The 27,977-nt window shown below is 44.2% G+C and overlaps 2 protein-coding genes across 3 annotated transcripts in view; one reads left to right on the top strand and one right to left on the bottom strand.

The window, feature by feature from the left end:
• The window catches only part of SGTB (small glutamine rich tetratricopeptide repeat co-chaperone beta), a 464,910-nt gene that overhangs the window by 120,888 nt on the left and 316,045 nt on the right, over window positions 1–27,977 (bottom strand). The gene's annotated exons all lie outside the window — the stretch shown is intronic.
• NLN (neurolysin) overlaps window positions 14,786–27,977 on the top strand; it is a 144,907-nt gene continuing 131,715 nt past the window's right edge. Inside the window, exon 1 of the mRNA XM_073623513.1 lies at window positions 14,786–15,123. Within this exon, the coding sequence (XP_073479614.1) occupies window positions 15,086–15,123 (38 nt within the window). The 5' untranslated portion in view covers window positions 14,786–15,085. The remainder of the gene's footprint in view (window positions 15,124–27,977) is intronic.

Below are 27,977 nucleotides of genomic sequence, written 5' to 3'. Positions count from 1 at the left end.
CCAATATCTCTCTAAAATCGCTTACATTTTTCCCATTTGTACACAACACATGCATATCATTCTCTCACTTTCTTTTAACTCTTTAATATTTCCCTGCCTAAATTCTGCTTTCCTTATTTTGTTTAAATAACTTTTATATCTAGCTTCTATGATTCTATGATCAGATGGGGAGCCACAGTGCTCATCCCATCTTCCCTCTCTGACAACATATAAAGTATTCTGTTTTACCTCTCATTTCTCTGTTTCTGACTTTTACTAGTTGTAGTGCCTGATCCCAAATTCATCCCACAACTTAACATGAAAATGTCCCTTTCTGTCTAGTGTTAATGTCACCCTTGATCCATCCTGCTCACATAGATAGCTGTTTCTCTAGCTGTTTACTCTGCATGATTCTTAGTCCCTGTGGACCTTGGTAACCCAGTTACCCATTGTGGATCCCTGTCCACTCTAACCATTAATCTAGGGGCTCAGTATAGGCGGAACCGCACCTTCGGTTCATATATAGCGCTTCTCTTGCGCTGGGCATTTTTGAGGGTCTCTTACCCTTCATTCCCTTACTTAATTCAATGCCCATAATGACTGGCCAGTCTTCTCTCTTCTCTACTTGTGCCTATACCCTCTTGCCTCTAAACTACTTTATCTAGCAGATGTACTACATATACCTGTGAACAGTACTATTCTTCCCTTTCTTATTTATAACACTCCGATGGACAATAGACAGGGACAACATAACATATAACCACCAATCAATACAGTTCGATTAAGGGGAGTAAAATAGGTACCCTTTGTCCCGAAAATGCCTTACCGATCAAGGAAGTCTGATAACTCAAATGTAAGCAAAAGGCTTACCTCAGCCGGCTGATTATCAGAAATTCCCGGATCGTCTCAAGCTCCTCGTTTCGGATACTCAGGGTCACCTGGAATCCCCTCCTAAGGCAAAGCTCGCCATGCATGACTCCGTTAAATTGATGATAGGCAACTCCTATCCTCATATTGATTAGTGGTTCCAAATTAATAATAACTACTGCAGTAGGGAACAGACACAAAAGATACACTCCGCATCTTTCCAAATTACTGTTCTGCTTTATTATGACGCAATTGAAGGTTTTTATGCACATGATTACGTAGATATCACATTAATATTACAATTGTAGGTTTATGGTAACAAGGGGCGTTACATAGGCAGGCTAATTCTAATCAGGACTCGAAAGAATGTAAACATTTACTGAAAACATTATTAGTGCCGTGTGCACAGTGAGGGCAGAGTGCAATACATACAAAATACAATACAATTATATACAGAACTTACAAATTTCCATTACACAACTGAGTGAAAACAATGTGCATAAATGGTGGAACAAAACAAATGAAAACAACTAATTAAAAAATGAAATTGGATTCCAAAAAATATCCAAAATTATAGATCCAAAAAACATATGTGTTCAGGAAATGTTCAAACATTAATAATTAAAACTTCTGGGTAACTCAAAACTTCTGGGTGAGTCTTCCTTGGGTTCAGCAAAGCATCAGATATCAGTATTCCGCTACCATCACCAGCGACACAGCCTACTCACCAGATTGAAGTGACTCCCATGACAGGAGTCAAACACGCTTAACCACTTCAGCCCCGGAAGGTTTTACCCCCTTCCTGACCAGAGCACTTTTTACAATTCGGCACTGTGTCGCTTTAACTGCTAATTGCGCGGTCATGCAATTCTGTACCCAAACGAAATTTGCGTCCTTTTCTTCCCACAAATAGAGCTTTCTTTTGATGGTATTTGATCACCTCTGCCGTTTTTATTTTTTGCGCTATACACGGAAAAAGACCGAAAATTTTGAAAAAAAATGATATTTTCTACTTTTTGTTCTAAAAAAAATCCAATAAACTCAATTTTAGTCATACATTTAGGCCAAAATGTATTCGGCCATATGTCTTTGGTAAAAAAAATGTCAATAAGTGTATATTTATTGGTTTGCGCAAAAGTTATAGCGCCTACAAACTAGGGTACATTTTCTGGAATTTACACAGCCTTTAATTTATGACTGCCTATGTCGTTTCTTGAGGTGCTAAAATGGCAGGGCAGTACAAAACCCCCACAAATGACCCCATTTTGGAAAGTAGACACCCCAAGGAAATTGCTGAGAGGCATGTTGAGCCCATTGAATATTCATTTTTTTTGTCCCAAGTGATTGAATAATGACAAAAAAAAAAAAAAAAATTACAAAAAGTTGTCACTAAATGATATATTGCTCACACAGGCCATGGGCATATGTGGAATTGCACCCCAAAATACATTTAGCTGCTTCTCCTGAGTATGGGGATACCACATGTGTGGGACTTTTTGGGAGCCTAGCCGCGTACAGGGCCCCGAAAACCAATCACTGCCTTCAGGATTTCTAAGGGCGTACATTTTTGATTTTACTCCTCACTACCTATCACAGTTTTGAAGGCCATAAAATGCCCAGATGGCATAAAACCCCCCCAAATGACCCCATTTTGGAAAGTAGACACCCCAAGCTATTTGCTTTGAGGCATGTTGAGTCCATGGAATGTTTTATATTTTGACACAAGTTGCGGGAAAGTGACAAATTTTTTTTTTTTTTTTTTTTTTTTGCACAAAGTTGTCACTAAATGATATATTGCTCACACAGGCCATGGGCATATGTGGAATTGTACCCCAAAATACATTTAGCTACTTCTCCTGAGTACGGGGATACCACATGTGTGGGACTTTTTGGGAGCCTAGCCGCGTACGGGGCCCCGAAAACCAATCACCGCCTTCAGGATTTCTAAGGGTGTAAATTTTTGATTTCACTCTTCACTGCCTATCACAGTTTCGGAGGCCATGGAATGCCCAGGTGGCACAAAACCCCCCCAAATTACCCCATTTTGGAAAGTAGACACCCCAAGCTATTTGCTGAGAGGCATGGTGAGTATTTTGCAGCTCTCATTTGTTTTTGAAAATAAAGAAAGACGAGAAAAAACATTTTTTTTTTCTTTTTTCAATTTTCAAAACTTTGTGACAAAAAGTGAGGTCTGCAAAATACTCACTATACCTCTCATCAAATAGCTTGGGGTGTCTACTTTCCAAAATGGGGTCATTTGGGGGGGTTTTTTGCCACCTGGGCATTCCATGGCCTCCGAAACTGTGATAGGCAGTGAAGAGTGAAATCAAAAATTTACGGCCTTAGAAAGCCTGAAGGCGGTGCTTGGTTTTTGGGGTCCCGTACGCAGCTAGGCTCCCAAAAAGTCCCACACATGTGGTATCCCCGTACTCAGGAGAAGCAACAGAATGCATTTTGGGGTGTAATTTCACATATTCCCATGGCATGTTTGAGCAATATATCATTTAGTGACAACTTTGCGCAAAAAAAAATAAAAAAAATAAAAAATTGTCTCTTTCCCGCAACTTGTGTCACAATATAAAATATTCCATGGACTCGACATGCCTCTCAGCAAATAGCTTGGGGTGTCTAATTTCCAAAATGGGGTCATTTGGGGTTTTGAACTGTCCTGGCATTTTATGCACAACATTTAGAAGCTTATGTCACACATCACCCACTCTTCTAATCACTTGAAGACAAAGCCCTTTCTGACACTTTTTGATTACATAAAAAAAAAATTTTTTTTTGCAAGAAAATTACTTTGAACCCCCAAACATTATATATTTTTTTAAAGCAAATGCCCTACAGATTAAAATGGTGGGTGTTTCATTTTTTTTTTTCACACAGTATTTGCGCAGCGATTTTTCAAACGCATTTTTTGGGGAAAAAACACACTTATTTAAATTTTAATGCACTAAAACACACTATATTGCCCAAATGTTTGATGAAATAAAAAAGATGATCTTAGGCCGAGTACATGGATACCAAACATGACATGCTTTAAAATTGCGCACAAACGTGCAGTGGCGACAAACTAAATACATTTTTAAAAGCCTTTAAAAGCCTTTACAGGTTACCACTTTAGATTTACAGAGGAGGTCTACTGCTAAAATTACTGCCCTCGATCTGACGTTCGCGGTGATACCTCACATGCATGGTGCAATTGCTGTTTACATTTGACGCCAGACCGACGCTTGCGTTCGCCTTAGCGCGAGAGCAGGGGGGACAGGGGTGCTTTTTTTTTTTTTTTTCTTTATTATTATTATTATTTTTTTTATCTTATTTTAAAACTGTTCCTTTCATTTTTTTTTTTTTTAAATCATTTTTATTGTTATCTCAGGGAATGTAAATATCCCCTATCATAGCAATAGGTAGTGACAGGTACTCTTTTTTGAAAAAATTGGGGTCTATTAGACCCTAGATTTCTCCTCTGCCCTCAAAGCATCTGACCACACCAAGATCGGTGTGATAAAATGCTTTCCCAATTTCCCAATGGCGCTGTTTACATCCGGCGAAATCTAAGTCATAAAATGCTCGTAGCTTCCGGTTTCTTAGGCCATAGAGATGATTGGAGCCACTCTGGTCTCTGATCAGCTCTATGGTCAGCTGGCTGAATCACCGGCTGCATTCTCAGGTTCCCTGTTGAGACAGGAGAGCCAGAGAAAAACACGGAAGACGTTGGGGGGGGGGCATTCTCTCCCACTGCTTGTAAAAGCAGTCTAGAGGCTAATTAGCCGCTAGGATTGCTTTTACATGAAAGCCGACCGCTGGCTGAAAAGAATGATACCAAGATGATACCTAAACCTGCAGGCATCATTCTGGTATAACCACTCAAAGTCGTGAATGGCGTACCTGAAGACAAAAAAATGGTTAACAATAAAGCACAGTAAACGGTAAAGTATAAAAAATTGCATACCTGAAAAGCAAACATGATAAAACATAATAACAATAAAACATTGCAGAATAGAATACAGTAAAAAAGAGCAGAACAATAGAGAGAGAGAATAGAGAGAGAGAGAACAATAAAACGACAACTATTATTTTTTATTTTATATTTTTGTTTGTGTTTTTTTTTTTTTTTTTACACTTTTTTTTGTAACTAACTTTTATAACTGTAACCAGTTCCAGGTTCGGGTCTCTCAAAATGCGATGGCATCTTGGGAGACCCTGTGAAAGTGTGCCTAGTCTGTGCAATGCTGTACCCTACGCTAATACTCAACTAGTGAATTGTAGCGTTCAAAACATTCACCAATGCAAAGACCAGGATTGTCAGGACAGGAGAGACAATAATAGCGGGTGTCACGCCTATATCCGCGCTTGCTGCAGACACGACATCTTTTTTGGGGGGGTTCGTTGGGTAGGGGTACTCGGGAGGACATAAAGAAAATGCCTCTCATGCAGCCGACTGCATTTGGTTGGGGATGTGAATGGGGGAAGTACGGGCGCTGCAGAAGTGGTGGGTTCCCAATTAGGATTGGCGAATGCAGCAGGAAGGGCATTATGGGCACGACGGGCCTGTGTTTGTCTTTTTGGTGGCAGCGGGACACTACTTGTGCTTACCACCTCACCAGCTTGAACTGCACTTATGGGACTCGCCACGTCACCAAGTGTTACTGCAGTGCTGGTTTGACTACGACCGGGGTGTACTAGGCCGCTGGTGCTTGCCAGTTCACCAAAACGCTACAAAAAAAACTGTTAGCGATCGCAGGGATCAGGCCTGACTCTGCGAACGCTGCAGTTATTTGTTTAGTGTTTTGTAAGTGACAGTGATCGATCGATACTGCACTTGGGTGGGCTGGGCTGGGCCGGGCGGAGGGGAAAAACGCAGGTGCTAGCGGGTATCTGGGCTGATCCCGCTAACACTGCGTTTTTGGGAACCCTAAACTGCTGGGGACGCTAGTATAGATCTGATCGGATCAGATATTGATCCGTACAGATACTATACCACTAAGGGAGGCGTATGCTGCGTGCGTGGGTGTTAGCGGTACTGGCGCTAATCTGACGCTGCCTGGGGCGACGCATATCACCGCCGGGCGATCAGGGGGCTAAACCTTTATTCGGTAATAAACGGCGGGTGCCCTGACACTATAAAAAATAAACAAACTAACCAGCGTCACCCGTAACACTTATACGGTGATCAGTGGTGAAAGGGTTAACTAGGGGGCAATCAAGGGGTTAAAACATTTATTAGATAGTATATGTGGGTCCCTGACGCTATAAAACGCTGACGGCGAACCTAAATATTTACCTCTCTAACTAGCGTCACCAGCGACACTAATACAGCGATCAGAAAAATGATCGCTTAGCGACACTGGTGACAGGGGGTGATCAAGGGGTTAAAACTTTATTAGGGGGGGTTAGGGGGGTACCCTAGACCTAAAGGGGGCTACCACTCACTGCCCTAACACTGTAACTGTCACAAACTGACACCAATCAGTAATCAGAAAAAAAAAAAAAAAAAAATACTGCTTGGTGTCAGTTTGTGACGGGGGGGGGGGGTGGTTGGGGGGGGATCGGGGGTCGATCGGGGGGGGGGGGGATCGGGGTGTTTTATGTGCCTGGCATGTTCTACTGTGTGTGTGTAGTGTTTTGTGCACTTACATGTCTTCTCTCCTCGGCGCTGGAACGGAAACTGCCAAGCCGAGGAGAGATGACATCACATCCTCTGCCTGTGTGAAACTACACACAGGCAGGGGAGGATTCCGATTGGCTGGGAGCGATCGCGAGGGGGGGGCCACGATCGGATGGTCTCCCCCTCGCCTCCCAACGCTCCCAGTCAAATGCCGACCGCCGCTGGCACCGGGGGGGGGGGGTCCGATTGGACCCCCCGCCCGCGGGAGGCAGATCACGTACAGGTACGTGATTCTGCCTGCCCGTGCCATTCTGCCGACGTATATCTACGTTAGGCGGTCGGCAAGTGGTTAAAGAACTGCCAAAGAAGCTTCTCGCGATCACGGCTTTGTTGAGGCGCTGGAACTCAGGTGCCTGTAGGTAACACTGTAGCTGCATGCAAACGAACATTTAGGATTACACAATGGTCCATCCATTGGTCAGCAAAACTGGGGGCACCTGCCGGGTCAGATTTGTGGTCATCAGTCGATCATTGTGGTCAGCTCTTGCAGGAAATGGGTAGGATCTGTACTCACTCCAGTATTTGGTCTTAAAGTTCAAGGCTGATGCACAGATCAGCATCCTCTGAACTGTCAATAGGGCTCTGCAAGAAGAGATTGTTGACTGAACTTGAATCAGCTTGGAACTCTGCAAAAACTGACAATTGTACGAAACATCCAAGCAATGTTTCATATTCCTATTTCTGCCCTTAAATATCTGTGTGCTAAGTATACCTTTTTTTTATTCACATAGGGGAGAAAAGACTCGGGACATCAGAAGACACCAGGGACCCCCCACCTCCTAAAGAAGGGGAAATCCCCACACCACAGCCAGAGGATGTGGAGGAAGGAGAGGTTTATGAAGTGGGCGAAATAGTGACCACAACAGTATCTGAGACCACAGCTTCAGGTAATAGATGGATGCCTGCATATTTATAATACATGGTGTGTTTTTTTATTTAAGGTGATGTGGATGTTGTGGAAGAAGAAACACATTTCACAAGTGCAAGTGCACAGATCCTTATCATGGAGATCATGGTGTGCAATAGGGATTTACAGAAGATCAAGGAAGACATCAATGCTGTGGAAAAAAGACTCAAAAACATAATTGACGTTTTAGGCAGAATCTAAAACACACCAAAATTGTTTAAATTGTTTTTATTTTTCCAACTTTTCTACAAAAATTTGAAAGCCAAATTTTGAAGATGCACACAGTGTGTCAACATGTGCTATCTGCCATCACAGGATATCAATGTACACGTTTTGTGGGTGCAACCCCTTCCTCGCAACTAAAGTAGATAAGAGGAAGGGGTTGTACCCCCAAAACACGTCTATTGATCCCCCATGATGGGAGCTAGCACATGTTGACCTTAGGCATGAGATCAGGAGGGAAATCCCCATTTTGACTCTCAATTTGTGTGCATCTTTAAAATTTGGCTTTCACAGGGGTGACATCACCCCATCTGATGAAGGCAATATCAACACAGTTTGGACATACTAATGTCTGATATTGCCTTCAATTTATCAAAGTTGAACTTTGTAAGTTCCTGAGTTTTGTATTGTTTAATGGTTTTAAAAACATGCCTGTTTACCACAAAAAAAGGATATTTCTACTGTCCAAAAAACAATGTGTGGCTTCTTCTTTTAATGCTCAATAGCAGTTTTTTGAGTAAGTTGGTGTTTACAGTGACAATGGGGGTTATTTACTAAAGGCAAATCCGCTTTGCACTACAAGTGCACTTTCAAGTGCACTTTTGCAGTGCACTTGTAGTGCAAAGTGGATTTTCCTTTAGTTAATAACACCCACAGTGCTTTATAATTTGCAACAATCAGACCATTTTCGTCACTCCAAAAAATTAATTCATGGTGCTGAAAATGATGAATATTTTATCAGTAATGCATTACATACATTAACAACAAAAACAAGGTGTGTGTGTAGCAGACCCACAACATAATAGTTAGCTGAAGAAGAGACTGTCACCTCATGTATCAAAGAAATTACGTTTGCACTATTGAAGAAAATGGCCAAAAAGAAAAGCCCATTGGATAACCTAGGAGACAGCTAAAAGAAACACAAGCAGTAAATCAAAGGAAATATTATTTCAGTTTAAAATATATATATTTTTTAAAATGTTTCTTAAACATTTTCTGGCATATCAATGGCCTCCCTACCCGCAAAGTACACCATATATTTTAGATGGACCTCGCGGGCACTTTGGGGGGGAAAGCCAGGATGGCCAGCTTCAAGCGCCGTCAGGGTTTGGTCTTGAAATCTGGCCTCAGGCCCAACTTAGGCCACATAGTTCATAGAATTTCTTCTTAAAAAGTTGTGGAGAATGCAGCATGCAAGGATTAGATGGTTACGTTTATATTCCGCCATGTTGATTGGCGTAAAGGAATAGGCGGAACCGGCTGGCCATTATCCCAAAAGCATTCTCCACCACTCTTCTGGCTCTGGCCAGCCAGTAGTTAAAAACCCTCTGGTCCGGGGTGAGGTTCCTCACCGGCAACGGCCGCATCAGGTGATCACCCAGCCCAAACGCTTCATCAGTGACAAAGACGAACGGCAGACCAGCCACGTTGTCTTCTGGAGGTGGCAATCCCAAGCCACCACTCTGGAGCCATCCGTAGAACTCGGTCTGGGCGATGACTCCACCATCCAACATCCGGCAATTATTCCCCACGTCTACGTAGAGAAACTCATATGTCGCCGACACCACCGCCAACATCACAATACTATTAAACCCCTTATAGTATGACCCCGAGTTGGGGGGTGCGACTATGTGGACGTGTTTCCCATCTATTGCCCCTCCGCAGTTGGTAAAGTCCCACCGCTGGGTAAATTGGGAAGCCACAGTCTGCCATTCCTGTGACGTTGAAGGAAACTGTGGAGTGATTAATTAGTACTTTTGCACATAACATTGCAAGCAGATTAGACACAAACATTCTTGGCCAACATCAGTATAACATTGATTTGAAGGAGTATTTAAAGACAAAAGTATAAGGTCCACTTATCAGATTCCTCACCCCCTCTGATGGCCCATTGTAAACGTTTTAGGGGGGGTGGGGGGTTGGGGAGATGTTTTGGACAGGTAACCCTCTCCACTTCATTGAGAGCTGAATGCATAAATAATGTGTGTTACTTTGGCCAGCCCCTCCTTACTTACACTATTGGCAGCCCACCGTACAGGTAAGAAGTGTCAATCCAAAAATATGACTACACAATGTACAAATTGAAGCACATTTTTACATTCTGCAATTACCTATCAAGATAATAGGAGAACAAAACTTTAAACAGTAGTATTTGAAAGTATTCAGGCAGGCCCTTTCACTACATGCTTTGGTGAATTCATCCATAAATCTGATCACAAAAGAGGTAGGTATAATGTGTATGGGTTTGGCAAAGTCAGCAGATAGAGGATTGGTATTGGTTGACTTAGCGGTTGGGGGGAGGGAAGGTTCCAAATGAGTTTGGGACCTCAATAAAAAGCATCTGGCACTCTGCCTAAATTTAAGTACACAAATAACATTTGTACACATTTTAGGGGGTGTTTAGGGTAATCACTACTATGGAGCTGACAAAATACATTGTTAAGTGACTAGGCTAGGTGTGTATGGGCCCAGGATAGCATGCTGTGGAGGTTAGTGAAGGCAAATATGCATGAAGGACAAAAAAGGAACTTCCAGCATGCATGAGGATAAAGAGGACATTCACAGCATATTACAATCATGGTAATTAGGGAATGATGAAAGAAATACAATATATTAGCAAAAATTAAATACATATAATGTAAGGCTGAAAACTGCACGAGGCTGAAAAGCGCGAATCATCTCTCACCAAACTTCTACTAACACGAGATAAACACGAGATTAGCAGAAGGAGCCCAAAGGGTGGCGCACTGGCTATTGAACTTCCTCTTTATAGTGCCGTCGTACGTGTTATACGTCAGCGTGTTCTTGACGATCGGAATTTCCGACATTTGTGTGACCGTGTGTATGCAAGACAAGTTTGAGCCAACATATGTCGGAAATAAATCCCAGGATTTCGTTGTCGGAATGTCCGATCGTGTGTACGCGGCATAACAATCGTTTTTTATTTAGGGATCTAAATGCAAATGCCCTGCTCGATAGAGCTTACAATCTAAGAGATCCAAAAATCTGCCAATGAGGACACACCTATACACGTATACCATTGAAAAAAATGTTCAGGACAATTTTTAGGCATTAAAGTGGTTGTTAGGCCACCTAATGCAGTTTATCCCATCCTGACTGTTTAATATTCCTATGTGGCCCTGTGACTGTGTTTTATAAAAATAAGCTGTTCTTTACCAGTTTTCAGAGCGCCCATCGCCGCTCACATGACCCACCGTCTCTCTCCTCTCCCCATGTGACAGCTGCAGTGGGTGGGGCCGAGGATTCCCCGCTGACATCAGTCGGGAGGGTAGGAGGAGAGAGGCAGCAGGTCACGTGTGTGGGGATCTGCACTCTGAAAACTGGTAAAGAACAGCCTATTTTTATTAAACACAGGCACATGGGGCACATAGGTATATTAAACAGACAGGATGGGATTAAAGGGGTTGTAAACCCTTGTGTTTTTTCACCTTAATGCATCCTGTGCATTAAGGTGAAAAAACTTCTGAACTCCTGACAGTGACCGGAACCCCAGGCCCCCCCGTTTCACTCACCTGAGCCCTTTGTTCCCTTGGCGGAAACGCGCTGGACCTCTCTGCCCGGGGTTCTCAGCTCTTGTTTTGATAATTAGCAGTGCAGCCATTGGCTCCAATGACGTGGGCGCTGGGGGAAATTCTGTGTCTATGCACGCAAATGCTGGGAGCGTGCCCACAAGGTAACCCTCCGGGAGAGCGCTTCTCCCAGGGGGTTTACCGATGAGAGGAGGAGCCCAGAAGACGATGATCGGGGCCACACTGTGCAAAACAAACTGCACAGTGGAGGTAAGTATGATATGTTTGTTATTTAAAAAAACCCAAAGAACAAAGGTTTACAACCACTTTAAGTTTAATTGAAACTGCAACACCACCCCCCTCATCGTTTGATGCTTACTCATAGATATGAGTAAGCATCAAACGATGTGAAACGCGTTAGCCATTTATCCCTGTTTTGCCCACCTCTTCGTTTGACTGTTATGTTGGATTTTATACTATTTTTTCAATAAAGATGCCTTTTTCACAGAGTGCAGCAGTCCAGGACCTTTTTGCTTCTACATGCTTTACCACTTGCCGACTGCCTTATGCATATATATTGCGGCAAGGCAGCTCAGCTGCGCACGTGGTACTGTGGGCGCGCGCACCGTGGGAGCTCGCCCGTGGGTCCAGTTCTTACCCTTTCTTCGAGCAAAACCCGAACACTTCAGCGGGGCTTGCCATTTTTTTGTAGCATACACTATGAGATTGTAAAATACCTGGGACACATCTGTGTGCCCTAGGGGAGTAGTAATGCGGCATGCACAGCGGTGAACAGTGGGTGTAGCCAATTGCATATAGTGCAGCTGTGTGTAATGTACAATATAGTGTATATAGTGCAGGCGTGTGTAATGTACAATATAGTGTATATTTAGTGTGTAATGCTTGGTGGGGAGCCTCCCAGTGTAATTTTGGGGGAAGGTATCCTGGTGTAGTATGGGGGGGACAGGGGAGAGAAGGGGGGCTGACAGAGAGGAGGGGGGCTGACAGAGGAGGGGGGGCTGACAGAGAGGAGGGGGGCTGACAAGTGTAGGAGGAGCTACACCGACTAGAGACCCCGGCGGTCCATGATATGGAGCAGAGGGGCGCACAGCTGCCACCGGCCACATAGATAACACAAAGCTACGGGGCGGAGGATGGGAGAAACCGGTATACAGACAGGCACTGGATATATGTTGTGCCCGGGTTTCCAGGGGACAGAAACCCGGGCACAAGTTGCCAAACCCGTACTGTCCAGGTCAACCCTAGACGGACTCGATGTCTGCCTGACACCCGCAGAATGTAAACAAGGTGGATCCCCGTTCTGACAGGGAACAATACTGAGATCTGCTGTTCCTAGTGACCAGGAACAGCGATCTCTGTGTTGTCCCAGTAAGCCCATTCCCCACACAGTTAGATCACACCCAGGGAACACAGTTAACCCCTTGATTGCCCTCTAGTGTTAGCCCCTTCCCTGCCAGTGACATTTATACAGTAATCAGTGCATTTTTATAGCACTGATCACTGTATAATTGTCAATGGTCTCAAAAATGTGTCAAAAGAGTCCAATTTGTCCGCCGCAATATTGCAATCCCGATAAAAATCGTAGATCACCGCCATTACTAGTAAAAAAAAACAATAATAATAAAAATGCCATAAATCTATCTCCTTTTGCGTATCAATATACGCTTATTGCAAATTCGGCCTAAACTGAGGGAAATTTTTGTTTTTTTTTAAATTTGGCATATTTATTAATGCAAAAAGTAAAAGATATTGTGTTTTTTCAAAATTGTCGCTCTTCTTTTGTTTATAGTGCAAAAATAAAAACCGCAGAGATGATCAAATACCACCAAAAGAAAACTCTATTTGTGGGAAAAAAAAGTACGTCAATTTTGTTTGAGTACAGCGTCACACGGCCGCGCAATTGTCAGTTAAAGCGACCAACCAAATCTTCTGGGGCTGAAGTGTTTAAAGCAGAGTTTCATACATTTTTTAGTTTATTAAAAGTCAGCAGCTACAAAAAGTGTAGCAGCTGACTTTTAATACAGACACTCACCTGTCCCACGGTCCAGCAATGTGGCTACCTGCTGGAGCCGTCATAGCCACTGTGGGCACCCGGCCGTGACAGCTTTCGGGTTCACGGCCGGGCGCACACTGAGCATGCGCGAGTCGCGTTGCGCTCTGCTAGTGGCCAGGCAATCTTCTGGGACCTATCACGTTTCCTAGAAAATTGGTGGCAGGGAGGGGCCGCCTAGGGGGAGACGAGGAGTCGCCTGGGCGGCCAAGAGTAGGAAGAAGGAAGTGGGACAGGAAGTCCCAGTCTAAACTAAGTACCCACTCCCCCCCAAAAAAATATGACATGCCAAATGTGGCATGTCAGGGGGTGAGGAGTGCTTAAAGTGAAAGTTCCACTTTTGAGTGGAACTTTGCTTTAATAATGAAAACATTTGCAGTGAAATTTTTTTTTAAACTTACCAGAAGCGCCCTGTTGCTAGATGGTGGCTCCTAATCTGCCACTTCCGGCTCCGTGGTGCTCCGCATCACTTCCTCCCTCGCCTATGCTCCTGGGAAATGTGAGTCATAATTTCCTAGGAGTCAGTGGGCAGGACTGTGTGAAAAAAATTGCGTTATTTATATTCTATCTATCTACCTAGATATATATATACCGTATATAAGTTGCCAATCGCCGCCATTACTAGTATAAAAAAAATGAAACAAAAATTCCAGTATATATCCAATAGTTTGCAGACGTTTTTATGCAAACTAATCAATATACACTTTTTGGGAATTTTTTTTTTTACCAAACATATGTAGCAGAATACATATTGGCCTAAACTTATGAAATTCGATTTTGTACATGTTTTTTTATTGGATATGTTTTATAGCAGAAAGTAAACAGTATTGGGTTTTTTTTTCAAAATTGTCCCTGTTTACAGCTCAGGTGATAAAATACCACCAAAAGAAAGCTATCTTTGTGGGAAAAGAAAGAACATAAGTTTTATTCGGGTACAGCATTGCATGACCATGTGATTGTCAAGTAAAATAACACAGTGCTGTATCGCAAAAAATGGCCTGGTCACAAAGGTGGGTAAATCTTAGAACCCTTTCACACTGAGGAAGTTTTCAGGCGTTTTAGCTCTAGAAATAGCGCCTGTAGACTGCCTTCCATTCATTACAACTGGTGCTTTCACACTGGGGCGGTGCGCTTGCGGGACATTTGGAAAAGTCCAGCAAGCCGCATCTTTTGGGGAGGTTTGGGGGCGCCTGTATACAGCGTTCCCAAAATGCCTGGGCAGCACTTCCAAAGTGCCGCAACATGGGAGTTTTCAACTCCTTTTTGGGGGGTAAAAGCGCCCCGCTAGCGGCCAAAAAGCAGCGCACAAACGCTGCTTAAATAGCGTAAAGGAGCAGCGCTCTACCACTAACGGCTGGTGCTTTCAGTGTGAAAGCAGTCTTATAGAGGTCAACTACTGGTCAGCACTGTTCATGTAATCTGCCAATAGTAGGTAGTGAGGTGAACATACAGCCCTCACAGTGCTGGGCTCTAGGACCATGTAGAATTAGTGGGTGGTCGCCTGCTTGTGTTCTCTCCCCGCCATCTTTACTGAGGGCACAGTATAGCACAATAGCGGGGGGGCTTCCTAAATTCCGACCCGGCCTAGAACATAAAGCTTTATTTCCGCTAAAACTAGAGCTAAATCACGTCCGCAGCACCTTCAACGTCTCTGGACGGCCAACTCCTATAACGCTTCGCCTATGGCGGGTCTGGTTTGGGTCTGTCACTCGGGCGAGATAGTGAAGGATGGAGAGACTTTGCCAGTATGAGGCGCGGCGGCCATGCTTCTCGTATCACGTGACGTGTGGTAGACATGCCGGCGGTGTGTGCACGCTGAGTCCTACAGAGTCCCGGCCATGTATGCAGCTCGGCTGTGTGTGTGCACCGTCCGAAGGTACTTGTATGCTTCCTCTATCACCATTGTATATAGAGAGAGAGACCAGGGGGAGAGGAGCCATGGAGGAGAAGGGTCTCCTGTCACATCACAGCCAGGTCCTGGTGACACAAAGGGACATGTGAGGTCCACACCTTGTCCCCTCTCCCCTGTGTCCTCTACACTTCATCCAGTCCTCATGCACATTGCTCTGGCAGCTCAGCGCCTCTAAATGCCTTTTCTCCTGGCAGGAGGAGCGCTGCTTAACCACTTAAGGCCCGGAAGGATTTACCCCCTTAATGACCAGGCCATTTTTTGCGATACGGCACTGCGTCACTTTAACTGACAATTGCGCGGTCATGCCACGTTGAACCCAAACAAAATTTGACGTCCTTTATTCCCCACAAATAGAGATTTCTTTTGGTGGTATTTGATTACCTCTGCGTTTTTTTTTTTTTTTTTTTTTTTTTTTTTTTTGCTCTATAAACAAAAAAAGACCGTCAATTTTGAAAAGAACCCAATATTTTTTGCTATAATACATATCCAAAAAAATGCCTTCATCGGTTTATGCCAATATGTATTCTACATATTTTTGGTAAAAAAAAATCGCAATAAGCGTATATTGATTGGTTTGCTCAAAAGTTAGCAAAGTTATAGCGTCTACAAAATAGGGGATGGATTTCTGGCATTTTTATTACTGTTAATTAATATATATATATATATATATATATATATATAAAATTTTTTTTTTTTTTTTACTAGTAATAGCGGCGATCTGCGATTTTTAGCGGGACTGCGACATTGCAGCGGACAGATCAGACACTTTTTTGGGACCGGTGACATTTATACAGCCATAAGTGCTATAAAAATGCTAAATACTGTATAAATGACACTGGCAGGGAAGGAGTTAACACTAGGGGCGATCCAGGGGTTAAATGTGTTTCTAACTGTGGGGGGATGGGACTGACTGGGAGTACAGAGAGATCGCTGTTCCTGATCACTCTGTACTCTCCTGTCAGAACGGGGATCTGTTTGTTTACATTGTCAGATCCCCGTTCTGGCTCTCTGTGGAGCGATCGTGGGGGGCTGGCGGACATTGCAGCTGCTGGCCATGCACATCAGCTCCCCCCATGTGTAGCAGGCGCGTGCCTGCTATAGCTGTTAAAGAGACTGTACAGCTATGGCATTTCGTGGGAAAGAGCCGACCTGCCGCCGTATAATGACAGTGGCTGGGTGGCACAGTGGTGTAGTGGATAGCACTTTCGTCTAACAGTAAGAAGGGTCGCTGGTTCGAATCCCAACCATGACACTACCTGCATGGAGTTTCCATGTTCTCCCTGTGCCTGCATAAATTGACAGTGCTATATAAGTAACTGAAATAAATCAGTGGTTAAAAAAAGCATGTTAAATGCTGCGTTTGTGTGCGTAGTTATGTGCATTTGATGTCAATGTTTTCTACTGGCCAGAATATTCATCTATTTTGGCTATTAAAATGCATTAATGGGCAGACGCATCTAAACTCGTCTAGCGTTAACCCGTGTTTATGTGCATTTACGTGTGTTTTTGCTCAAAAGCTCTTCTGAATATGCTTGTGATTTTATTTTTTTTCAGCCTGTAAACACTCCTCTTCTAAAACACCTGTAAATGCCTATGTGTGCATGGAGTCACATAGGGGGACGTTTAAAGAAAAAGTTCAGTGCGCTACTCAAATTAAAACCAAATAACAATGTGAATATAAAGAAATGAAAAAATTATAGTTCATATGGAAAATGATGGTATCATAAACCGGAGGTGTGATTCCTCTTTAAGTCTTCAGTAAATCTTCTATGGATCTTCTAAGACAGTGCAGAAATAGGAAAAGGGGGCTGCTTACCAGATTTAGTGGATCCCCGCCACAGAGATCATGCGGGCCTGAACAAACTCCTCTCGGGGTCAGGAACAGCTGGTCTTTGAGTAGAGACAGACTTCCTTCCATGCCAGGTAGTTGAAATTTCAGAGGCGGCAATCAGGAACACTCTCCTCCATTAGCTGCTCCAGCAAGACCACTCGTAGCAGGAAATGGTATATTTTAAAAGAAAAAGAGGCGCTTCATTGTGCAGTAGTTTAAAATGCTTTAATCCATGAATGGACAACTGACATCAAAGCATTGGCAGGGTAAAACACTGTTGCAATTAAAAAACACAGCCGACGCCGATCAACTGAGAGTGTGGTGACGTCAGGTCCTCTGGCTCCACCCAACGCTACGTTTCTCCTAAGGCTGGCCTCCTCTCCCAGTAGATGCCTGTTTAGGAGAAATGTAGCGTTGGGTGGAGCCAGAGAACCTGACATCACCACACTCTCAGCTGATCGGCTTCGGTGTCGGCTGTGTTTTTTAATTGCAACGGTGTTTTACCCTGCCAATGCTTTGATGTCAGTTGTCCATTCATGGATTAAAGCATTGTAAACTACTGCACAATTAAGCACCTTTTTTTCTTTTAAAATATACTATTTCCTGCTACGAGTGGTCTTGCTGGAGCAGCTAATGGAGGAGAGTGTTCCTGATTGCCGCCTCTGAAATTTCAACTACCTGGCGTGGAAAGAAGTCTGTCTCTACTCAAAGACCAGCTGTTCCTGACCCCGAGAGGAGTTTGTTCAGGCTCGTATGATCTCTGTGGTGGGGATCCATCAAATCTGGTAAGCAGCCCTCTTTTCCTATTTCTGCACTGTCTTAGAAGATCCATAGAAGATTTACTGAAGACTTAAAGAGGAATCACACCTCCGGTTTATGATACCATCATTTTCCATATGAACTATAATTTTTTCATTTCTTTATATTCACATTGTTATTTGGTTTTAATTTGAGTAGCGCACTGAACTCTTTTCTTTATACTGTACAACACCTCATGTTCAAGGTTTTTTAGTTGCAGCACTCAGGATTATTTATGTTTCATATATTTGCGATTTTGTGTGTTTTTTATGCACTTTAAAATAGATTTTCTCCAATTTAAATTTTCACATTGGTTTATCACAGATGGGCGTAGCGCGGAACGTTTACCATATATTGTCCCATAGAGGGACGTTTGCAGGCTGAAAATGTAAACACTTTTTTCTCCTGCCAATTGCACATGAGGATTTAACTACCTCCTACCCGCAGTATAGACAAATGACGGTGGTCGGGATGCTCCGTTCTGGTGTGACGTCCTATGATATCAGCACGGCGATCGCGGACACGCTGTGTCGCAACCCCGATCTCGGTAAAGAGCCGATGGCACAGCCTTTACCCATGCGATCGGCTGTGTAAACAGGGAAGTGCGGTTTACCGGCTTTCCTTGCCTCACACTGACAGAGTGTGAGGTGAGGAGAGCCGGTCAGCTGCATCTCCTCACAGGGGAGACCTGTACAGATAATCAGGGCACTGGTCATCAATGCAGCCCCAACTGTGCCCATCAGTGATGCAAGTCGGTGCTGCCTTTCAGTGCCACCTATCTGTGCTGCCTATTAGTGCCCATCAGTGCTGCATATTAGTGCTGCCTCATCAGCACACATCAGTGAAGGAGAAAAAATACTTCTTTACAAAGTTTTCTGACAGAAACTAACAAACTTTTTTTCTTTCAAAATTTTCCGTTTTATTTTTTGCTAAAAAAACAAAAAAAAACCCAGTTAAATACCACCAAAAGAAAGCTCTATTTGTGTGAAAAAATGATAAAAATTTGGATACAGTGTTGCATGACTGCGCAATTGCCATTCAAAGTGTGACCGCGCTGAAATTGGGCTAGGCAGGAAGGGGATGAAAGTGCCCATTATTGAAGTTGTTAAAGTGGTACTAAAGCCTTAATGTGATTGTAAAGTCTTGTCTTAAAAAAAAAAAACAATAACAAACATGTTATACTTATCTGCTCTGTGTAATGGTTTTGCACAGAGCAGCCTGGATCCTCTTCTTCTCGGGTCCCTCTTTGGCTCTCCTCCCTCCTCTCGAGTGCCCCAACAGCAAGCCGCTTGCTATGGGGGCAGCTGAGCCGAGCTGCAGCTCCGTGTGTCCATTCAGACATGGAGCTGCTGTTCAGCCCCACCCCTCTCTCTCCTGATTGGCTTACTGACTTTGACAGCAGCGGGAGCCAATGGCGCTGCTGCTGTGTCTCAGCCAGTCAGGAGGGAGAGTCCCAAGCGGCCGAGAGACTCGTGGCCATCGCTGGATAGAGATGGGGCTCAGGTAAGTATTAGGGGGGCTGAGGGAGGCTCCTGCACACAGAATGCTTTTTTTTTTTTTTAATAGAATATATTAAGATAAACCTTCTGCCTTTACAACTCCTTTAAGGTGTTTCACCTTAATTCATTGTGTGCTGCACCTCCCCTTCAGGGAGCGTAGTCAAACTTTGAATGACAATTGCACGGTCATGCTACACTGTACCAGTTTTCACACAAATAGAGCCTTCTTTTGGTGCTATTTAATCACTACTTGGGTTTTTATATTTTGCTAAACAAACCAATTAAGACCAAAAACTATGGGAAAAAAAAACAGTTCTCATAGTTTGTTATAAAATTTTGCAAACAGGTAATTTTTCTCCTTCATTGATGTGCACTAATAAGGCGAAACTGGTAGGTACTGTAGCACTGATAGTTGGCACTGATCTGCACTGGTAGGTGGCACTAGTGGGCACAGGTGAGGCGGCAGTGGCACTAGCTGTGTGGGACTGATGTCCCTCTGACAGAACCCAGTGATTGGCTTGTATTTTTCTCCTCATGCTATCAGTGTGAGGAAAGGAAATAGCAGATTACCAGCTCTGTTTACATTATGTGATCAGCTGTCATTGGCTGCCAGCTGATCACGGGATAAGGGGTCGGGCCCTTTCTCCAATCAATGATCAGCCAAGTCTCGTAGACTCAGAGTGTGCAGCATGCGCCCCGCAGTGAACTAATGCACGGGAGGACGTACATGGATGCCCTTCCGGCAATTTAGACCCACGCTGTAGCCGTCTTTTGGCTATAGCGCGGGAGAGAAGAGGTTAACATACACTATGCTGCAGCAGAAGGGTAATAAATTAATTTGATGTTCATGTGCTTGGACTGCACGTTTTGCAGATTGCATAGTGAATGATTGGGATTATAAAGGGAGAAAGTTGTTTTACACTTGGTGTTTAGAAAGGTTCACTTGAATATTCCACCTAAATATGTACAGATGGTCAGCCTTGCTCTGTTTGGTTGGTGGTGTGTTTTTTTTTTTTTTTTTTTGCTACCACCTCTGCTGTTTTTTATGAGTTGTGTGTTTTATTTCTAATGATTGTGTATATCAGTCATAGAAGTCAATGATCTATTTTGCGCTTATTCTTTATCTCCTGCAATCTACCGTATATCAATACGTTAAGTGGATTTTCTTATCTTTTGACTCACATTTTATGACCTATATAAAGATACTTGTTGTATCCGTAGGAAATGTATTATATCGGGACCCATATTATTCTTTGTATATCTGCACTTTTGCTGGAGATATTAAAGGGGAGCTGCAGACTCCCCCCAAAAAAAATTAAGTCAGCAGCTACAAATACTATGTGTGTGTGTGTGTGTGTGTGTGTGTATGTATATATATATCTATATATATCTATATATATATATATATCTATATCTATATATATATCTATATATATATATCTATATATATACATATATATATCTATCTATCTATATCTCTCTATCTCTTTCTACATACATATAGACACCCTTACTTGTCCAGGGATCCAGCGATCTTCTTTAATCGGCTTTCGGTGCATACGCTGGCATCTTGGGTAAGGAAAACCAACAGTGACACCCTCCAGCTTCCCAGCCGGTTACCTACTGTGCATGTGCAAGCTGCACTGCGCTTTGTAAATGGCCCCGCAGTCTTTTGGGACCTGTGATATGTCAAATTGCCAAATGTGGCAGTAGAGGGGAGGAGGATGCAAACAATTGTAACTTCCACTTTCATGTGAAGTTCTGGTTTAAAGTATATCTAAAGCAGTGGCCCCTAGCCCATAAGTGGTGGAGGGGCACCGCCCCCTAGGTTGCATGCGGGGCACCGGACTAATCGCTTTCTCTGAGGTCTGTCATTTTTTTACAAGCACGCGATTAGAGCCTGAGACTAATTGGCTTTTAAAAAGGTTGTCCTTGGGGTGCAGAGCACTGCCCCTGGAGGGGTTTGTTTGCTGCCCCCCCCCCCCAAAAAAAAATGTTTAGCACCAGCTGCCACTGATCTAAAGACAAAACTTTATATGATTTTGAATAGTAGGGGAGGGTTGAAACTGGTGTCAGGTTTTAATTTTGTCATCTGTGAATCATTAGGGAGATTTCCATTTACTTCCTGTACTGGAGAGGATATACAGTGCTGTGAAAGAATATTTGTCCCTTTCTAAAAAATTTGATAAAAATAACCAGAGTAAAGGCGAAATGCAGTTTTTAAATGATGGTTTAATTTATTAAGGGAAAAAGTTGTCAACCTGCCTGGCCCTATGTGAAAAAGTAACCCCCCCCCCCCCCCCCCTTTGCTAAATCATGAATGAACTGTGATAAACCACTTTTTTTTTTTTTTTTTTTTTTTGGAAGCTGAGTTAAATTTCACTTGCCACACCCAGGTCTGATTACTGATTATTGCCACACCTGCTGAATCAAGAAATCATTTAAATAGAAGCTGTCTGACAAAGTTAAGCACGCTAAAAGATCTGAAAAAGCAACATATCATTCTGTGATCTAAAGATATTCAAGAACAGATGAGAAACAAAGTACTGACATGTATCAGTCTGGAAAGGGATACAAAGCCATTTCTAAAGCCCCATACACACGATCCGAATATCGGACGAATGATCGTCCGTTTTTGTTTGCATGCTAATCTCACATCGAATCTGATGAGTTTACTAAAGTCCCGAAAATTCCCGTACGACAGAATAAAAATTCGGAAGCGATGTCATGTGTTGCAATGCATTTGTATTGCATTTTCGAACGATAGCTGTACCGATTAAACGAAAATCGTACGATCTGGCATCGTACGGAAAAAATTTCCGTGCATGTCCGATAGAATAATATCGGATGAACTGTCCTGATCGGCTCTCGAAAGCTCTGTACTAACGATCCGATTATCGTACGATCGTTTCGAATGCGGCATTTTACGTACGATTTTCGGATCGTGTGTACGGGGCTTAAGGCTTTGAGACTCCAGTGAACTACGATGAGAGCCATTATCCATGAATGGAGAAAACCTGGAACAGTGGTGACACTTCCCAGGAGTGCCCGGCCTACCAAAATTACTCCCAAGAGCAAAATGCCAACTCATCCTGGAGGTCATAAAAGAACACAGACTAACATTATTAATAAAGGACTGCAGGCCTCAGTTAAAGTGGTTGTTAAGCCGCTGTGTTTTCATTTAATCCTCTGTGTTTAATAATGTTAGGTGCCCCAGTGTCTGTGTTTTATTAAAAAAAATGCCTATACTTGATTTCAGAGCGGCGCTCACGTGACCTGCCTCTCTCGATCTGACAACTACAGCTAGAGGGGCCGCGAAACCCCTGCTGACGCCAGCTGGGAGGAGAGAGGCAGACGGTCACATAAGGGCTGGGTGGTGCTCTGAAATCGGGTATAGAACGGCATTTTTTTTCTTTTTCATACATCGTGGCACACAGTCAAGCTAATATTCATTACCTGCTGGGTTATACTCCATCATTAGGTGAATGGACACTGGTAGACCAAAGGAAGTGATCCCCTATATCCGTGTTTCTCAACTCCAGTCCTCGAGGCGCCCCAACAGGTCATGTTTTCAGGCTCTCCATTATTTTGCACAGGTGATTTGATTAGCTTCACTGCCTTAGTAATTACCACAGCCGTTTCATCTGAGGTAAATCCTGAAAACATGACCTGTTGGGGCGCCTTGAGGACTGGAGTTGAGAAACACTGCCCTATATAATCCCTCCCATACAGGAAGTACTTTAGTTTTTTCCCATTGTCTGCAAGGTAGATGTCACGGTTTGTTTGAGCTTTCTGAGCTCCAGGTCTCTAGTATCATAAATGGTTCCAAAAATGAATCAAGGGATTGACTGATCGGATCCATTTCACACAGGCATTTATGCTTAGATAAATGGTACCCGAGCCTCGCAAAGAAGACTCAAGATCCGGCAAGGTTTTACCTGTACCGTGGCCTCTGGGCACTTGACCCTGTGGAGTGGAAATCCTGGACACTACAGCGCTAAGGCACTTCCTGCAGGGTGCTGTACAGGTCCAAGGGAGTGGACCCTAAACATGAAAGGGTACCCAGTCCTTGAAGGTCCAAGTGACAGGAACCCGCCGTGAAGGGTGAAGATTTGGCCCTTGGTTTCTTGGTAAGTGAAACCCCTTTATTTTATTATTGTGGGGTGTCCCAGTAATTGTAACAATCAGTCAAGCTAGTTAAAGGCTGGACACCTGTGTGCGGTGACCATACGGGGAAGATCAGGGCTAGCTGTGGGTGTTTGCAAAGTGTACTTTTTTTTTTTTTTTGCTTGTGTCTGGCTGTTTTTACCTGTATGATGGCACACGATGGTGCTCCATTTCGCCTTGGTTCGACATGTCGCTTGTACGTTCGCAAGAGCGCCGCTGGGCTCACCAGTTTGTTTTTAGGTGGCCATGGTGCACGTGGCTTTGCCGCACATGCGCCGTAGCCTTTATCTGGGCGCACAAAGACTTGCGTCGTGCGTGAATACAGTCGAGCCCGCTCTCCGGGACCACGCACATGCGTGTGTGTGCACACACGCATAGAACTTTCCGGCGCACACCCAGCTTATTTAAGCTGTGTAGGCCAAGCATGTGGAGCTTCCAGAAGGCAGCTGTGTGACACAGAGTAGGCTCTGAACAGACACACTTGCAGGCTAAAGGTGCTTGGCAGGATTGTTGCATAGGGGCTTGGTGAGCTACTCCCAGGTACTCTTTGTTTCCGGCATTGAATGTCTTCCAAAAAGAGGAGTGGGACTAACGCCACAGGGAAGGGCACACCTATGTCCTCAGTTCCTGATGAACCTAGTCGTATCCCCTGAAAGACCAGAGGCTACTGGGCAATCTGAGCCGCTGCGCCTATCTGGTATTGTGCCTAAAGTCAACACTGCTGTTTCACCCTTCATCACTAAAGATGAACTGTCCTCAGCCCTAGCCGGGCTAGAGCACAGGATTGCCTCCATTGCGCAGGGTGGCAGGAAGCGTGACAGATCCCCCCTCCCCGGAGTCTCCTTGTCTGGATCAGGAATGGGTTGAGAATGGGGAAGAGCATAAAGCTCAGGATTCAGTGAAGTGCCCTGCAGATGAGTCTGCTTCCGAGCAATCTGGATAAGAAAATATCTACTCGATGTCTGCCTCTCAATCGCAGAGGCTTTTGATCCTGACTCTCACCGAAATGGTTCATTCTGCCTCTTTGGGATCTCTGAGACCTTTTCAGGTCTCACAGACTTTCCCAACCCCCTGTTGGAATGGGCAATGTATGCTGATTGGGAACATCCTGACAGGACTTTTTTGCCTCCTAAAAGGTTTTCCCTTTTATATCCCATGGATGAAAAGTTTTTTTACAAAATGGAGCATGCCAGCAGTAGATGCAGCAGTCCCTTCCTTAACAAAAACTTAACTTGTCTGGTAGATAACGCACAGGGCTTGAAAGACCATGTTGACAAGAAATTGGAGTTCTTATTAAAGGCTTCCTTTTCTTTGGCCAGTTCAGCTATTCAGCCAGCTGTTGCAGCAATTGGTATCTGCCAGTCCGTAAATGATCAGGTCAAACGGCCGGATAGGCCTAACCAGGAGGAGGATCTGCCTGAAAATAAGACGGATATTCCTCGAGCGCTGTGTTTTGCTGTTGATGCTTTAAAGCAGGGATATGCAATTAGCGGACCTCCAACTGTTGCAGAACTACAAGTTCCATGAGGCATAGCAAGACTCTGACAGCCACAAGCAGACACCAAGAGGCAGAGGCATGATGGGACCTGTAGTTTTGCAACAGCTGGAGGTCCGCCAATTGCATATCCCTGCTTTAAAAGATTCAATACAGCAGGTTTCTCGTCTGGCTCTCTTATCTGTACATATGCACAGACTTTTATGGCTTAAGAACTGGTCTGTCGAGCTTCCTTGTAAAAAGTTATTGGCAGGTTTCCTGTTTCATTGGGAACATTTATTCGGTGATCACTTGGACAAATATAGCTAAAAGATTTCCGGAAGGAAGAGTTCTCTACTTCCTGTGAAGAAAAGCACCAAACATCCCTCGTTTTAAAAACCCAGGGACTGCTTCCTCAAATGTCTCAGCTTCAGGGCGGTTCTGCCGCCAACAGGATGCTAGGGCCAGGGGCAAGCCGCAAGGCCAGGGCCAGAAAATTCTTCTAAAGCCAGCACCAAGCCCTCCTTTTGAGGGGACGCCCCCACTCCATTGGGTGGGAGAAAGGCTGCTACACTTTGCGGACATTTTGGAAAACAACAATTCAGGACGAGTGGGTCACCTCAATTATATCTCACGGTTACAAGCTGGAGTTACGGGGGGTTCCCCCTCAGAGGTTTCTAAGATCCAGTGTTCCCTCAGATCCTCCAAAAAGAAACTTATTGCTTCAGGCTACATCATCTAGTGCATCAAGGAGTGATTGTATAGGTTCCAGTATCCAAAAGGGGCACAGGGTTTTACTCCAAACCTGTTTACGGTTCAGAAACCAAACGGGGGCACAAGGCCCATTTTGAATATAAGATCCCTGAACAAGTATCTACTGTATCTATACCCAAGAACAGGGATTTGATTAACAAGAGCTTTCAAGTCTTTCAACATAGTGGCTGCATAAGGCTGCTTTCACACTGATCCATCGTGTTTTTTGCCACGATGCGTTAAATTTAACGCAACCCATAATGGATTTTTGCTGTGCTTGTATTGCATTTTCCCCCATATCACTTCCCACTATATACACCAATGAAATGCGACTTTCATGTGATTTCCAGTGCAACTATGTAGTGCAACTTTGATTATATTTCGATGCAACTTTACTCACAAGGGTCACATCAACATTAGATAAGCATTGCTAAGAGACTTTGATAAGACCAGTGTGTGTTGTGTTTGTGTTTTTTTTTTTTTTTTTTCCCCTCACCTCCCCTCCCAGGTCATCCTTGCTGCATAAAAACTCCCCTCCCAAGCACATTCCATTCACACCCGAGTGTAGCGGAAACGCACATTCCTGATGATGTTTTTGGGTACGCTTTTTATGCGTAAAAGCACGTCGCACATAGAGCAGCCCATTCACTTGAATGGGCTGCCCTACGCGTGACAGATGCCCCGAAGTACCTTAAGGACGTTTTTGGTCATGGAGCATCACATGTTTTTTCAGTGTGCGTTTTGGAGTGCATTTTGTCGCCAGGCAAAACGTGTCTGCTAACTGATTGGAGCGTCCTTTACAATTAGGCTGCTTTCACATGTGTGCATTTCTGAACATGTGGCAAACCACCCAGAAAATTCACGCTTTGCTATGTGTTTGAGGAATGCACTGCAAACACGCATTGCACTTGTGCTGCCATACGTCGCATCTGCATGATTACAATCGTGCGGCAGCCAGCGGTTGACCTTACTCTGACGTGCTTGGTAGTGCAATCATTGTTTTTGTACGTAGGCACCCCAATGTGTGGGTTTTTGTATGTATACATTCGTACGTGGGGGCTCAAGCTTTTTTGTTTTGTTTTTTGTGCTGCTTTAAATGTTTACTTTATTTTTTTTAGACTTTATTGCTATCACATAGAGAACCAATAGCCCCCTATGTGATAGCATATAGGTGACAGGTCCTCTTTATGGCTGCAGTGGGGTCAGTGTGTACATAACGGCTATGTCATTGCTTGCTCTGAATGTAATTGTCGGAACTTTGAATACTTATAGCAACAGAGCAGGAGCTGTCATTCAGCCGACAATTACATTCAAAGCCAGCAACTGATATAGCCTGTATGTACACTCTGCTCCTCTCTGTGCACACTGCCCACCCCTCCATGGTCTGCTGTACACACTGCCCACCCCTCCATGGTCTGCTGTACACACTGCTCCTCTGTGTGCACACTGTGCCCACCCCTCCTTTGTCTGCTGTACACACTGCTCCTCTGTGTACACACTGCCCACCCCTCCCTTGTCTGCTGTACACACTGCTCCTCTGTGTACACACTGTCCACCTTGTCTGCTGTACACACTGCCCACCTTGACTGCTGTACACACTGCTCCTCTCTTTATACACTGCCCACCCCACCCCCCCTTGTCTGCTGTACACACTGCCCCTCTATCAGGAACCATGAATCAGACCGAGACAGAAGTAAAGTTAAATCACACTTGTTTAATAATAAAAATAATAATAATAATAAGAAGAAGGTAAACAGAGTAAGCGTAGTCAAAACAAGCCAGAGTGCAGTAACCGGATTGGGTAGTCAGCCAAGCAAATGTCAGAGAGCCAGAGATAAACATAGTAGTACAGGAAGCAGGATCAGGAGCCAGAAGGAGCGTCAGCCGAGCAAGACTTCAACAGGAACGCAGGAGAAAGTCTCTGTGATGTTGAAAAAGGCGAAGGCAGAGATCAAGTGAGCTGTTCAACTTTAAGTAGGCAGGACTGACGAGCAGAATCAACAACAGCTGGGTAATTGTGCAGAGAGATGTGAGCTGGCAAATTAGCTGACAGTTGAGCGGCCAACTCAGAGAAGGAAGGGCTGACCCCAGGCCTGACACCCTCTCTGTACACACTGCCCCTCTCTGTACACACTGCCCACCCCTCCCTTGTCTGTTGTACACACTGCCCTCTCGCTGTACACACTGCCCACCCCTCCCTTGTCTGTTGTACACACTGCCCTCTCGCTGTACACACTGCCCACCCCTCCCTTGTCTGTTGTACACACTGCCCTCTCGCTGTACACACTGCCCACCC

The sequence above is a fragment of the Aquarana catesbeiana genome, linkage group LG01 (genome assembly GCF_042186555.1).
Source record: "Aquarana catesbeiana isolate 2022-GZ linkage group LG01, ASM4218655v1, whole genome shotgun sequence".
NCBI lineage: Eukaryota > Metazoa > Chordata > Amphibia > Anura > Ranidae > Aquarana > Aquarana catesbeiana.
This window is presented reverse-complemented; position numbering and strand designations above follow the sequence as displayed.